At 39.4% G+C, this 16,172-nt stretch overlaps 1 protein-coding gene across 12 annotated transcripts in view; it reads right to left on the bottom strand.

Moving 5' to 3' along the window:
- ARHGEF6 (Rac/Cdc42 guanine nucleotide exchange factor 6) overlaps positions 1-16,172 on the bottom strand; it is a 120,077-nt gene that overhangs the window by 67,793 nt on the left and 36,112 nt on the right. For all 12 annotated transcript variants that reach the window (XM_015444052.4, XM_045384101.3, XM_005594706.5 and 9 more), the window contains 3 exons: positions 15,847-15,971; positions 14,209-14,410; positions 3,194-3,264 (listed from right to left, as the gene is read on the bottom strand). In XM_015444052.4, the coding sequence (XP_015299538.2) occupies positions 3,194-3,264; positions 14,209-14,410; positions 15,847-15,971 (398 nt within the window). The remainder of the gene's footprint in view (positions 1-3,193; positions 3,265-14,208; positions 14,411-15,846; positions 15,972-16,172) is intronic.

The following is a 16,172-nucleotide window of genomic DNA, read 5'->3' on the forward strand; positions in this document are numbered from 1 at the left end:
TACGGAATTACACCACCAGCTTTCCTGGGTCTCCAGCTTTGAGACAGTAGAGTATGGAATTTCTCAGCCTCCATACTCACATGTGCCAATTCCTTATTCATTCTCTCTCTCTCTCTCTCTCTCTCTCTCTCTCTCTCTCTCTCTCTCCCCCCCCCTATTGGTTCTGTTTCTCTGGGAAACCTAATACACAGGACCAAACTAAAGGGAGCCTTGGGCTGGCAAAGACTCACTAAATGGAAGAGCATAAGAACAGGTCTAGTTGGGTGCAGTGGCTCACACCTGCAATCCCAGCACTTTGGGAAGCCAAGGTGGGAGGACCACCTGAGGTCAGGAGTTCGAGACCAGCCTGGCCAACATGGTGAAACCCTGTCTCTACTAAAAATACAAAAATTAGCCGGGAATTGTGGCGCATGCCTGTAATCCCAGCTACTCGGGAAGCTGAGGCAGGAGAATCGCTTGAACCTGGGAGGCAGAGGTTGCAGTGAGCCAAGATCATGCCACTGCACTCCAGCCTGGGCAACAGAGTGAGACTCCATCTCAAAAAAAAAAAAAAGAATAGGCCTGGTCAGAGACAAGTATTATTGGGGTGTGGGGATAGAAAAATCTGTATGGGCCAGGCGCAGTGGTTCACGCCTGTAATCCCAGCACTTTCGGAGGCCAAGGCGGGCGAATCATGAGGTCAGGAGTTCGAGACCAGCCTGGCCAATATAGTGAAACCCCGTTTCTACTAAAAACTACAAAAATTAGCTGGGCGTGGTGGCACTTGCCTGTAGTCCCAGCTACTCAGGAGACTGAGGCAGAAGAATCACTCGAACCCGGGAGGCAGAGGTTGCAGTGAGCCGAGATCGTGCCACTGCACTCCATCCACGGCAACAGAGTGAGACTCCGTGTCAAAAAAAAAAAAAAGAAAGAAAGAAAGAAAATAAAAAAGAAAAATATTTATGAAAAAGAAAATACGTAATTTCCTGTTTTATTTGAAAAATTATATACACACATATATTACAGGCTATATATACATATATATGCATATATATGGATACACATACACCTACCTCAAAGAAAATTTGGCATGAGATTCACTAACATGTTAATAGTGATTATTTCTAAGTGGTGGGATTACATGTGGTACTTACTTTCTTTTTTGTATTATTTCTGTATCGTCTGATATTTTAAAAACAGCTGTTTATATAACTAGTTATGTAAGAGAAAAATGTTATTTCTTTTTTTAATGAAGTAAAAATCAGTCATTAGTATTCTTATAGATCTAGCAACAGAAAATATCTACAATTAATGACTCTTGGAGGGAAGAAGAGTTAATATACCATCAGTTGAGGGCACTTTTCATGTGAGTGAAATTGATTTTACAAGTCTACAAATCCTGTGGATGGAATAATTTTTTTTTATTCAACACAGATTAGGAGGACAATCAGAACACTCAAAACATATTTTGAATTAATTGACACTAAAAATTTGCCTAAATATTCAAGGCCAAAGAAATGTGGATTTAAAAAACCCAACCAACCAAAATCTCTTCACATCCATATCTAGTTACAATATATCCAGCTGGTCAATAATTAAGCAATATTCACATCAAAGTTCTACAGGTTCTTCACAGGCTATCATGGTTCCCCCAAGACATTTGTTTTCTTTATTAGGTCTGAGGTTTGGGATAATATCTACCAAAAAAATTTGTTAAACATATATATCCTTTGACCTAAGCACTTAACTTTCACCATACAGATCTTCATATACTTTGACAAGTGATATATATATAAGCTATTCAATGCAGAATTGTCTATAACAGCAAGGAACTAGAAACAACATGTCTTCCAACAGGAGGTGGGATATATAAACTGCAGCATGTCCAGAGTTCGACCATTATATATATAGGATTGATATAAATTCCATGAGAATCACAGAGTTTACTCTGCCTTGGATAATCCCAACCACATTTTAAGTTGGTGGAATCAGCAGAGGCAGAGAGAGATCCAAAGCAGAGTGATGATATGCTCCAGACCCACAGGTAGAAGCAGCTATGGTAATATTTTCATCCATCATTCCACTACAACCTTTCTTTAAAAATTAAATAATTAGGAGTTATCTAAAAGCTAAAAGAAGTGATCAGGAAGTAAGGGAGAAGGGAATCTACCTCTGCTGGGTAATATATTTTAGCCTTGGAAACGTAAGATAAAAGATATTAACAAAATAGTCCCCTGTGATTATTTATTGTCCATGTTAGCTAGTGAGTTCCTTCTTGATTTTTCATATTCTCTATTGCTCATGTCATCATTATGGAGCAAATTCACTGAAAAGTGAAATTCAACTTTTTGAAACAAAATGATATTCACATACCTGTATAGAGATGTTTAAAAACTCTATCCATGCACAAAGGGAGATGAGTATGCAAGACAAATGCACATAGAACACTGGGTAAAAAAGTGAAACTGTATTTCAGCTGAGGTAGTGAGGCGGGGCCAGGGGAATGACAAGGCTACCAGACAGGGAAACTTAGAGGTTAATCGTGACTTGACCTTTTAATTAGTGACTGGACCAAGTCTGGAAAGGAGACGTGAAGAGAAAGCAGAGAGTAGATGAAGGAGAATGATGCGACTTCTTTTTCAAATAGGGATTTATTTTGAGTATTGCACATACCCTATTTATAGCTAACATATTTTGACATATCTGTGTTTAAGCCAGAGCCATGTCATTCCTCCCACTGTGCCAAAGGGCAGTTTTCCTTTTGGGCTCTCTTTAAAGGATGATAATATTCCAGAGGATATAATAATGAAGTCATTGATTCTGAAGTAAAATCACAAAATGCAACCACTTAAAATTTATTGCATTACAGGAACTTGGAAATTCACCTTCTAAATATCTGTTAAGGGTATATTTAACTGCTGAATTTCACCATAATTCTTACATATTAGCCAATTTCTATTTCATGCTGTTTAATAGGGCTTGCTCTGAATCCATGCTACCTTTGAATTTTTCAGCATGGTAGATATAAGACTTCTAGATATCTGTAAGAAGCATATAAGTAGAAGAGCTCCACTGTAATGCGAATGGCATTGGACTCATGCATGCAACTTTATTCAGTCTTTCCTTTGTGTCACCTCAACACATCAATGGTTTGACAAGTGAAAAAGTTCCATATAGAGTCAAGAAAATTTTTATTCATCATCTGAACACTTACCACAGTATAATAATTCTTGGTAAGTGGAGCAGTTTCAAATCCTTTGATGGACTTGGGGGAGAGAGGTCTCTCTGTGAAAAAGACATTTAAATTATGTTAATATCACAGGAGGCTATTATGAACATTTTATAACATAGGTCAACCAACATGCTATAAAGATTCCCAGTGGAAGGATCAATGGAAATGTACATTCTTAAACAAGTGAAACTACAACTGTGCTAAACTATAGACGGTCAAAGTTAGACCTTCTTGTCTAGACCCCTCAATTTCCAAAGGAGGAATAAGCCAAGGAGTTAAGACCTAACTAAGAAATAGCAGGGCCAGGGCAAGAACTTTACTCCCGGTTGGGGTTTGTCTGCCCTCTCCATTCAACTTATTCAAAACAGATACGCAAAACCAATACTAGCCAAATGCATACAGATAGTCGCCAACTTATGACGGTTCAACTTATGATTTTGCAACTTAACAATGGTGCAACAGTGATACACATTCAGTAGAAATCATAATTTGTTTTGACATTTTCCTGCCTTGGCAAACTACTGTGTACATGACCTAATAAATACTTTATTATAAAATAGGTTTTGTGTTAGATAATTTTGCCCAACTGCAGGCTACTGTAAGTTTTCTGAGCACATTTAAGGTAGGCTAGGCTAAGCTATGATGTTCAGTAGGTTAGGTGTATTAAATGTATTCTTAATTTATGATACTTTCAACTTACAATGGGTTTATCAGTATGTAACCCCATCGTAAGTCAAGAAGCATCTGTACTTATAATGTGCAATTTACTATACAAGTATAATAAAATATAAATAATGGCAAGCATGCTTTTCTTGGGTGTGTCTACTATGCCAACAACAAAATAATCAGAAGGTTTAACTCAATGAAAACTAGCAGGACATTATTCTCTTTTAAGTATAATTTTAATATTATTCCATTGCGTTGTAAAATGCTGCCCTTCTTTTACCTAAATTAATCTTACTTATTAAACTCATGACTAAAGGAAATCCTAGGACATTCTTTAAAAAAAAAAACACACAATAAAAATATGAGACATTCATAACAAATTTTTAGCAGTGTCACAACATAGCATCTTTCCTACCTGCATTTTCTCCTCTGCTTCACTTTGTTTTATATTTTAATTTTAACTTGCTATACTGTATGCTGTTTTAAACCCTTTCTAAAGTATGGTGCAGTATAAATAACCAAATAATAACATATCATCAGATCTTCATTTTTCTTTTTTAAATAATATTTTCAAATTATAAATCTATTGCAATCCCACCCTCAAAAATTTAAAATATAGAACAGAAAACAAAACCCAGCAATTAGCCCATTACCTAGAGCTAACCATCATCATTTAGACTGTTTTTGAAATGTGTCTTCCCTTTCTTTTTTGTATGTTTGTGAACACACACATGCACACACTCTTGGATCTTTCTAACCTTACCTGCAGTTTTATAATTCTTCTATTACAATATTATTTTATAAATATTTTCCCATTTAACCTTGATTTTTAATTATTATTGTATCGGAATGTCCCTAATATTTATTTCATACTTAATAGCATTTAAGACACATTATTTGATCTTTACAACAACTCTGACAGGCAGACTATCTTCTCATTTTACAGAAGAGGCCACTAAGATTCAAGGAAGTGAAGTCAGTTGTCTCACGTCATGCAGCTAGGAAATAGCAGAGCCAAGACTGAAGCCCAGGTATGTCTTGACAAGAGCCTGTGTTCCTAACCAATATGATACCCAGAGATAAAGCTACTGAAGGGCTTGGTCAATGGCATGGACCGGGGTTCCTGCTGGAGTTCAGAGAGGCTATGAGTTTGATCTGGGATGGTTAGAGAAGACCTTGCTGGGAAGGAGGTACTCGATCTGGCCCTGAAGGGCAGATGGAATTCAAACAGGCAGGGAAGGCAGTACAGAGTTTTCTTTTCGGGGAAGATTTCAGAAACACAGATGTATAAATGGCAATGCTCAAGGCAGAACTGTTCTTGTGACAGTGAGTTATCCAGTGGGACCAGGTTAGGCAGAGTGAAAATAAGGCAGAAAAGTAGCAATGAGGGACAATTCTGTCACTCCCCGGTGAGGACAAGTGGAGCATAGCCAGTTCCTGGAAGCTTTATGCTAGTTCAAGATCCACCTGGATCCACTGGTGGTTCATAAGGCTTTCCTGGGAAAATGTGAGCACTATCAGAAATGAAACAGGGAACATCAGTCCAGACCCTGGAGATATAAAAAGGATAATAACGGAATACTACAAACAACTCTACATACATAAATTTGACACTTAGGTGTGAAATGAACCAATTCCTCAGAAAACAAAAACTACCGCAACTCACCCAATATGAAATAGATCATTTGAATGGCCTTATAACTATTAAGGAAATTGAACTTGTAAATTTAAAACTCTGAAAAAGGAAATCTCCAGGCCCATAAGGTGTCACTGGAGAATTCTATTAACTGTTTAAGGAAGAATCAATACTAATTCCATATAATGTCACATAGAAAATAAAAGAGATCACTTCCCAAGTCATTTTATGAAATCACTATTGCACTGACACCAAAACCATACAAACGCAGTGCAAAAAAGAAAACTGCAGACAATATCCCTCATGAATATGGATGCAAAAAAATTTACAAAATATTAGCAAGTAGAATTCAGCAATATTTTAAAAGAATTGTATACTATAGGATTCATCCTAGGTTGGTTAAATATTTTAAAATACATTAATGTAACCCATGATCTTAACATTCTTAAAAGAAAAAAGTCACATGATAATATTAATCGATGCAGAAAAAGCACTTGACAAAATTAAACACCTATTTGAGAAAAAGTAACTCATGGAAAAAATAAGAATAAAGAACTTCTTCAACTTAATAAAGTGTGTCTACAAAAAACCTACAGTTAGCATCTTATAAAACGGGGAAAGACCGAATGCTAAATGCTTTCCCCCTAAGATCAGGAACAAGGCAAGGATGCATGTTCTCACCAATATTAATTCAGCATAGCACTGAAGTTCTAGCTCTCTCTGCAGTCTTGGTCTAAGCTGGGGAATTAACACAAAGAACAGAAGGGAGACAGATTTGGAAGGATAAACTTGGAAAGTCTAAAAAAACGTAGACCTTGCAAATGACTGGCTCCATGAAACACTACAAGAGGGAATGCAAAGAGAAAAACACCAGCACTATGACCTCAGTGACAGTTTCTGGCCTCTTGTTCCTTCTTTGCTCCCCACCCCCACCCCTACCACTTCTTACTCCCGCCACGTGAAAGACTCTCTGAAACCCACACTCAGCAACATGCAAAGAAGGAATGAATATGTGGAGGTTCTGAGGAGACAAGTTCAGTCCCTGGTGGCGGATTAGAAAGTGACCTAACTAGAACGAACATGAAAATGTAAACATTTTAGGTGGTGTTCTAAGGCAATGAGGAGATTGGGTAATCCAATCAGTGTGGGGGCGGGGAATCAGTCAATATAGTGAAGAATTCCAGTGGATTGTTTGTATGATATAACTCAAACAAGAGTGTCACACAAATACAGGCATAAGAAATCCTCCTGATTCTGATGTAAAGATCCCTTTCCAATTAATTTTTTATTCTTTCTCTTCCTTTGCTGGTGTGCAGATTACTATTGCCTGTTGGTGGTGATAGGACAAAAAGAAATCGAGTGACAAATAGTCTCTCTGGACAGGAAACATCTATGTGATACACCCAGGGGATTAAAACAGGAAGTCTAAATATAAAGCTCAATCCTAGCTTTGGTTTATAATGAGCAGGAAGACTGATTTCTTAATCTGCCTTAATACAAATTTAATTAACCATGTACCTAATCCCCTCAATTGATATCTATATTTACTGCTAATAAGAAGTTTTAGAAGAAGGATTTGATGACCTCTTAATTGAATCAGTGGGAGAAAATAGAAAAAATATCTGCTCAATCGCACTTGCCTCAATAATTTCTTGGCTTAAAAATTTTGCCAGGAAATTTTTAATGCAAAGTACCAACAAAACCCTCAACCTTTCTAGGTAACAGAACAGAGACAAAAATTTAAAAAGGATATAATCACCATTATGTTGCCACTGTACTAGCAGAAATTACTCTGATGTATTAATAACAAGTTAACTTACAAGTTACCACTGATTTTTAAGAGAGAATGGAAAATTGTATATAAGTGGCTAATTTTCTCATTTATAATGTATCTGGCTCAAATGAAATACAAGAGCAAAGCCCCTTAATATATGTTCTGTAGGCCAGGCGCAGTGGCTCAAGCCTGTAATCCCCAGCACTTTGGGAGGCCGAGACGGGCGGATCACAAGGTCAGGAGATGGAGACCATCCTGGCTAACACGATGAAACCCCGTCTCTACTAAAGAAAAAAATACGAAAAACTAGCCGGGCGAGGTGGCGGCGCCTATAGTCCCAGCTACTCGGGAGGCTGAGGCAGGAGAATGGTGTAAACCCGGGAGGCGGAGCTTGCAGTGAGCTGGGATCCAGCCACTGCACTCCAGCCTGGGCAACAGAGCGAGACTCCGTCTCAAAAAAAAAAAAAAATGTTCTGTAACTTATATAATGACTAAGTTATTAATACATGTATTTTTCATGAAATAAGATCCTTAAAAAAACATATTTTTGGTCAAAATAGGGGTTTTTTTTTCATGTAATAGGAAATCCAGAGGTAGGCAAGCAGAATTGATGACAATGGCTTCATGATGTCATCAATGTCCAGGTTCAATCATCCTTGGAGAGAGGCTTTTATCATCATGGTCACAAAAACTTACTCTACTTTCAGCCACAAGCTCATGTTAAAAAGAGGTGTGTGTGTGTGTGTGTGTGTGTGTCTGTGTGTGTGTTTCATACTCAAGTCTTCTATTTCTTAACTTTCTATAGTATTAGGTGGGTGATTCTTTATGCTATACAACCTCTGAAATCAGCCTCTTCTCAAAGAGCGGGAAAAAGCTATCCCCAGAGCTTTGGCCATAATTATCTCTAGATGAGAGTTACAGTGGAATCCAAAACTTAAAACGCCACTCTCCAAGGGCAAATTTACCAGAGCACAAAGTGCTCTTGTCAATGACAGACTGAAGGGAGGAAAACTATGCACAGCACTCCCATGGCACAGCAATCTGCAGGGTGAGGGTTGTATGGCTTTGGGCTTGTTTTGTTCTGCTTTTAAGACATTACAAAAGAATGTGTAGTATCAGGCTAAATGTCCCTCCACCCTCCAGGCTGCATGTATGAATGTGTCAGAATTACTGACTCTTCGAGTGGCCACAGTGTTATATGTTTGACCCAATAGTAAGCAGACTGAGATCACTAAAGATTTTTAGTTCCATGCCTGATTGAATTTTATAAATGGCCTAAAAGGTTGTATGGCAATGGGGTTTGAAACTCTACGTTGGCTGGGCGCGGTGGCTCACGCCTGTAATCCCAGCACTGTGGGAGGCCGAGGCGGGCAGATCACCTGAGGTCGAGAGTTTGAGACCAGCCTGATCAACATTCCTTACTAAAATTACAAAATTAGCCAGGCATGGTGGCGCATGCCTGCAATCCCAGCTACTTAGGAGGCTGAGGTAGGATACTCGCTTGAACCCGGGAGGCAGAGGTTGTGGGGAGCTGAGATCGCGCCATTGCACTCCAGCCTGGGCAACAAGAGTGAAACTCCATCTCAAAAAAGAAAAAAATATATACATCAGTATGGAGTTCGTTGAAAGAAATGAAGGCCAGGCATGGTGGCTCACCTCTGTAATCCCAGAACTTTGGATGGCCAGGGCAGGAGGATCGCTAGAGCCCAGGAGTTTTGAGACCAGCCTGGGCAACACAGTGAGATACCGTGTTTAAAAAAAAAAAAAAAAAAAAAAAAAGACAGAGAGAAAGATTAATTAATTAATTAAAAATGGAAAAGTATTTTCTAGACCAAACGTAACACAACATAGCATTTAATTTAAAATATTCCTTGGCAGCATCCTAGATAGGTTTTGGCTTACCTACTATTTTGTGGTGGTGGCAAGAGTGGGGTAGGAAAGAATTCAAGTCAACAAAGATTCATTGAGCACCTACTTTCCCAGCAAGACATTTTTATTACCTGAAGCTAGTCTCTTCCATTGTCCCTCAAGCTCACTCTGCTCAGTCCTACCACAGAACCATCGTGTGTTTTGTTTTCCCTGAACAATCACTATGATTTAGATTGTCCTTGCCTCTCTTCTGGGCCTATTCACAGCCTATCTGTCTTTCAGTGTTCAGCTTAAGCCCTATCTCCTCCATGAAGCCTCCCCTAACCTCTTTAGGCACAACGCATTCTCTGTCTCTGAACACCGATGCTCTGCTATATATTTCACACTTCATTGTCCACTGACTTATACTGTCAGTTGCCTCATCACCAGCTCTTATCTCTCTCCTGTGCTCCATAACCATACTGCCAACTACTTGCTAGAAATCTTCAGACCTATGACTCGGTGCACCTCTGCTCAAGTACAAAACACTTCATCATTTTCAGTACCAATCACCCCCCCAACACAGACACACAGAGAAACATGCACACTCAACCTCTGCCTCCTCCTATCTTCTCTATTAACAGAGTTCAGCACACATCAAACATTTCCTATGTCTAAAGCACCATGTTAGGCATATGGAGACAAGACGGTATACAAAGATGAATAAGTCCCCTTGACTTCCCTGTCAAGATGAGTTATATTCCTCTCTTCTCCTCCCACCTCTCCATAGCATCCTGTATTTAGCTCTATCACTAAACTTATCATATTGTATTCTAATGATGTCTTTCTACAATGGAGTATGAACACCCTGAAGGCAAAAGCCATGACTTAGGCTTCTCCACCACACCAGTGTCCAAGACAGAGATTGACGCCCTCATTAAGAGAAATCAACCTTTGTGGGCTGGCTAGGTGCATGACACTGCATGCCATTAAGGAGCTCACCATCAAGCTGGACCTCTAGACTTGGTATTGTTCTCATCTGTTCCCTTATCCTCAAAATTAATCATCAGCAAGTTTTTAAAATTTCATTTCAACAGTATATACTGCATCCATCCACTTCTCTTCCTCCCCACTATCCCCACAGCAGTCCATACCACTATCTGGATTGCCTGGACCTTAGCAGTAGCCTCTGCTAGTTTCTCTACACCCTTGCTGGTTATTCCCACCACTTCCCTGAAATCCATCCCCCACATTACCTCCAGAAAGATCTTCCTCAACCATGTTATCCCTTGCCTAAAACTTGACATTGACACCACCTCTTAATGTAGTTCCAGCTCAAGGTCCCATTCCTTATCGTCATGCATCTGATTCTCAACCCAAATTACCCCACCATCCACTCTTACTTCCATGCTTGAACTTAAAAATTCCCTCTAATCTTCTTCTCCCATTCAGAAGCTTCTTCTGTCCTTCAAGACCCAATTCAAGTGCTTCCCCACTCCTTATGTTATTGTTAATCAAATTGTTTCTTCACTGTTCCTACAGCATCTTACTCAGTCCTTTGTCTGTGTTACTTACTCTGTCCTGGCCTGTAACAGTTAGTTGTGCACAAACCTGTGTTGATTACTAGACTGTAAGGTGCTAGGGGATGGCGTCTATGAGGTATAGATTGTTATAGACCCCCTGAGTGCCTAGGAGGTACTCAGTGAACAGGCTGAACAGAATTGAATTACCTATCCCATAATATTCATTCATTTTACAAATATTTACTGAGTATAAACAAAACGAACGGTCTCTGCCCTTGTGGTATTTACATTTCTAATGGTGAAATATAAACAGTAAATGAAATAAATAAGTAAATGTGTATTATGTTAGATGGGGAAAAATAATAAGCAAAAAAATTTAAGCAGGGAAGGAGGATAGAGGGAGTGGGGATAGGGTTAAATTTTCTCCTGGGTGACCAGGAAAGGCCCTCCTGTGAAGTGGACAAGTGAGTGGACCTGAAGGAGGTGAGGGAGCCAGCCGCGCTGACAGCTGGAGAGTGTTTCAGACAGGGGGACACCAAGTGAGGCAGGAGCCTGTCTGGCACAGGCAGCCAAGAGACCAGTGTGGCTAAAGTGGAATGAGTGAGGGGAAGAGAGATGAGAGAGGAGGCCAGAAGGGCAATGGAAGGCCAGATCCTGGAGGGCCTTGGAAGCTATTGTGATGACCTTGGCCTTTTCTTTTTTTGAGATGGGGAGCCATGACAAAAGTTACATTAGTATTATTATTATTATTATTATTATTATTATTATTATTTTGAGACAGAGTCTCGCTCTGTCACCCAGGCTGGAGTGCAGTGGCACAATCTCAGCTCATTGCAACCTCCACCACCTGGGTTCAAACTATTCTCCTGTCTCAGCCTCCCAAGTAGCTAGGACTATAGACATGCGCCACCATGCCCAGCTGATTTTTGCATTTTTAGTAGAGATGGGATTTCTCCATGTTGCTCAGGCTGATCGTGAATTCCTAACCTCAAGTGATCTGCCCGCCTCAGCCTCCCAAAGTGCTGGGATTACAGGCATGAGCCACTGCACCCGGCCCCAAGATACATTTTGAAAGAATCACTCTGGGTGCTGAGTTTAGACTGGATTACAGGAGTGACAAAAACAGGGGCAGAGATGCCAATTAGGAAGCTGCTGTCATAAGCTAAATGAGAGAGGTTGTTCCGTACACTACTAGTTCCAGGCCTTCCCTGACTAGCACTCATTTCCTGGCCCAAGCAACTCAGACCTGTCCTTGACAGTTGGGTTAGATGTTTCTAAGGGTTACCTAAGTGCTCAAATCAGAGCTGGAGCTTGCCACATGAATCCTAAGCTGAGTCCTAAACCAGAGAGAATATAGAAGAAATTTTAAAAAGAAGAGCCCTAAGACCAGGACAAATAACCTGGGGCAGTCTATAAGGGAGTGGCCGGACTGCTACAAGGAATCACAGTGAGGGACATTATAAGGAGAGTCGTCAAATTGAGGGTGTGCTGTTCACTTCCCAGGTCCCCTCAGCAGTGCTTGGGATTCCTGGACAAAATTACTGCTCCTTTCAGTTTTGCAGATAAAGACACTGTATCAGGGAACAATGTTAGAGTGAATCTGGAAAATCTTTCAGGGATCCTGTCAACAAAATTAAATCAATTGAAAGATGTAGTGAGAGGTAAAAATATCTGTGAATATCGTCTGTGAATATCATCAAAACCAAGGAAATTCCAGGCAAAGCCTGTGGAAATACTCCAGGGCTCAACAGAACCTTCTTGATTCCCAGTAATTAAAAATGCTGAGAAGTCTCCATATAGGTATATAATTATAAGTCTGCTAGTAAACATGTTCCATTAAAGGAGATACCCCTTTTAACACAACACAGAACACAGAAAAGTGTGCAAATTAATTTTATCTTAAACACTTTAGGAAAAAGCTCCTAACTCTGGTTATCTGGGGGAGGGTGCAAAGAGAAGAGGAACTTTCATTATCTACATTATACAGCTGACCCTTGAACAACATGGGTTCGAACTTTGCAGGCCCATCCCATTTATACATGAAGACAATGAAGATGAAGATCTTTATGATGATCTACTTCCACCTAACTAATAGTAAATGTATTTTCTCTTCTTTATGATTTTCTTAATAACATTTTCTGTTCCCTAGCTTACTTTATTATAAGAACACAGTATATAATACATATAACATACAATCAGTAAGGCTTCCAATCAACAGTAGGCTATTAGAAGTTAAGTTTTGGAGGAGTCAAAAGTTATACATGGATTTTCAACTGCATGGGGGCTCAGTGCCCTTAATTCCCATGTTGTTCAAGAGTCAACTGTATATTTCCACAACGTTTCGTTTTACTTACAGTGAGCCTATAATTTTATTAATTAATTAATAGTATCAATTTTGAGGCATTGAAAAAGCAATAAGATATCTACAAAAGAAATGATGCGATGAGGAGCTAACCACTCAAAAGAGCCCTTGTGTAAATATTTTTGAAAGGTAAAGAGATGTAGTCATGTGAATAACTAAATGCTGTTTTATGTGTATTGTGACATATTTTTATATATAAGGGTTTGCTGGGTTTTTTGCAATATCAGTGGAGCCTATCTTCTTAAACAATATAGGGCAAGTGAATTATCAAAAGAACTCTAAGGAAAACTACTAAAGAGTGGCCAGGCGCAGTGGCTCATGCCTGTAATCCCAGCACCCTGGGAGGCAGACACAGGAAGATCACTTGAGCCCAGGAGCTCAAGACCAGCCTGGGCAACATAGGGAGATCCTGTCCACAAAATGTTTAAACATTAACTGGGTGTGGTGGCGTGCACCTGTAGTCCCAAATACTTGGGAGGCTGAGGCAAGAAGATCACTTGAGCCCAGGAGGTTCAGGCTGCAGTGAGCTGTGATAGTCACTGCACTGTGCCTGGGTAACAGAGCAAGACCCGGTCTAAAAAAAAAAAAAAGAGAGAGAGAAAGAGAGAGAAGAAAACACTACTGAAGAGCAATTCGATGTCATTCTCTGGCTACTGTTACCAAACAAAGGTAAACAGTTAGCAGTATGCAGTGAGTTAAGGGCAATCTTGTTCAGAATCAAAGTGGCCAGCTTCCTGCAGCCCTATCATTATCATCTCTCATGTCTGAGGCATTTAGTCTTAGGTCTGCTTACAGGGCTTAGGGCTAAAAAAAGGAAGTTAGCACATGGCCTCTCTTATTATTGGATTCTGCCATGGTAAGTTTTAGAGTAGTAAGAAGGACTATGTACTATATAACATGGGCTAGAATTAGTAGACATAAAGGGATACAGTTAGGGTGGACCAGTTGTCTGAGCTTTGAATTCCTTTGCTTTTTTTATTTTTCTGCTGCCTTAATGTAATCTAAATACAATTTGTTTCAAAATATCTAATCACAGATTTTTCCCAGTTCTGTTCTACTCTTATTTTTGGCATACACATACAAGTATAAACAGTTTCTGTTAACCAATTAAAACTACACAATTTTCAGTAAGAATACCAAGAAAGTACAAGAGTCACAATCAAAAAGGCTTTGAAAAACTTCACTTACCACTGGATTTAATTTCACGGACATAATTACTGGGAAACCAGCCTGTTCTCCCATTTAATGTGCCTTCCCACCAGCCTCCTTCTTCAACTCGAGTGACGTAAATGATGTCCCCCTTACAAACTGACAGTTCATCCTCATTAGTCTGCTTAAAGTTGAATCTTGCTTTTACTATTAACTGATGACTTCCATTTTCCGTCATCTCCTAGAGAAACAAAAGCCACACCAGATTAAGCACTCATCTAAATAAGGCAGGGGTAGAAATGATATGGATTTAGGCAAATAAAGTGGAGGAAGCAAAGACAAAACCCCAAATCCATCTCAGTCCTGAGTTTTTAACTTAGGAGTCCATGAATGGGTCTCAGAGGGATTAATAAATCCCTCAAAACAGTATATAAGCTTTGGCATTTGTGAGAATGTGTATTTTGAAGTGGGTCATAGCTTTCATTTTTCGCTCCAGACCCCTCCCCATTATCTAAAGATTATCTATTTAACTAAGCCAGATAACAAAGTAGAGTGATAAGCTATTCCACCGTGGATAAGCTATTCCACCCTGCCTCTACTCAACACACAAACAGTCCACATAATTATATAACTAAGATGTACTAACCTACCCTCCATAAAAATCTGCCTCCCATCTCCTAATTACTAAGGATATCTTAATTTGGCTAAGACTTATTTATATGCAAAGATCAAATACCCCATAGTTGCCTAAGTCAGGAATTCTTTTTTCCATTTTTTTATTTGTATAGATTTAGGGGGTACAACTGCAGTTTTATTACATGGATATATGAAGTCAGGAATTTCTAATCTGTCATGTATAAACTGGACTTCCTTTCTGAGGGTCACAGACCCCTTAGAGAATCTGATAAGCACAACAGATCTTTGTCTAAACGAGTTCATACACATGGGCTTTTGTACACAATTTAAGAGGGTACCAGGGTGTAGAGCCATAGTGCTCATCAGCCTCTCAAAGGATCTGTGATCTAAAAAGGTTAAGAACCACATACTCAAATGCTTTGGAAGTAATTGGTCATAATGTCTCACTAGAAGTGGGTAGCTTTTGACAGGAAATAAAGGTTTCACCCAAAGAGTAGAAGATGAGGCATTTCCTCCAAAATAAAAGCTCCCAATAAGACCAAGTGAAAAGGCAACTGGGAGATCCCAATATAGAAGCTCATCATAGACTGAAATTTAAAATCAGGCCTTCCTCATTAGGAATGGAAAGAGAAAAATTAAAATGACAATAATAATGAGGATACTGATCAATATTTATTGATTGCCTACTATGTGTCAGGCACTATTTAGTTCTAATAAAACAAAGGATAGGGAAAATAATAGCAAATTGCCATCAGAAAGTAGCCATAATGACTTCCGTTTGCATAGCATTCTCAGTTAAGTGACTTGCCTAATTCTTGTAAGGGACAGAGCTGGAGCGTCAATCTGGATTTTTGCCCCCACCACATGCCTTTGATTTGTTCCTTTGGGCCAGCCTGAATTGGTGCTCAGTTTATAATTAGTTTTCTCAGTGATGCCCAAAACAAACCGGATGGCTGTCTCACCACATATGGAGATGCGACTAGGATATCAATCTAATTTTATGGATTTTAAAACAGACGGAGAATTGGGGACTATACTTACCACTGTCTTTGACTGCCTTTGCAGCCCTGAAACTGTGCTAGAAACTGCTCCCTGTGGGTTTGTCTGAGAATTATTAGCAGTACTAAGAGAAGAGGAACGTCCACATGGTCTTTCTGATAGCTGATCTGTGAAAAGAGGAAAAGGCATGTTAAAGGAACCACTCAGGTCAGAAAAACATCTACCACATAACATTATCTTTCTCGGGATACTATCAGAGGCATCCTGGCTGTAATTCTAACTGTTATCATCATGAACACGGCAAGTGTATTTCAATCCCCCTTCCCTTTTTGGTGGCCAACTTCCTGTTCGTAACCTTACTGGCCATT

Source organism: Macaca fascicularis, chromosome X (genome assembly GCF_037993035.2).
Source record: "Macaca fascicularis isolate 582-1 chromosome X, T2T-MFA8v1.1".
In the NCBI taxonomy this organism is placed as follows: domain Eukaryota; kingdom Metazoa; phylum Chordata; class Mammalia; order Primates; family Cercopithecidae; genus Macaca; species Macaca fascicularis.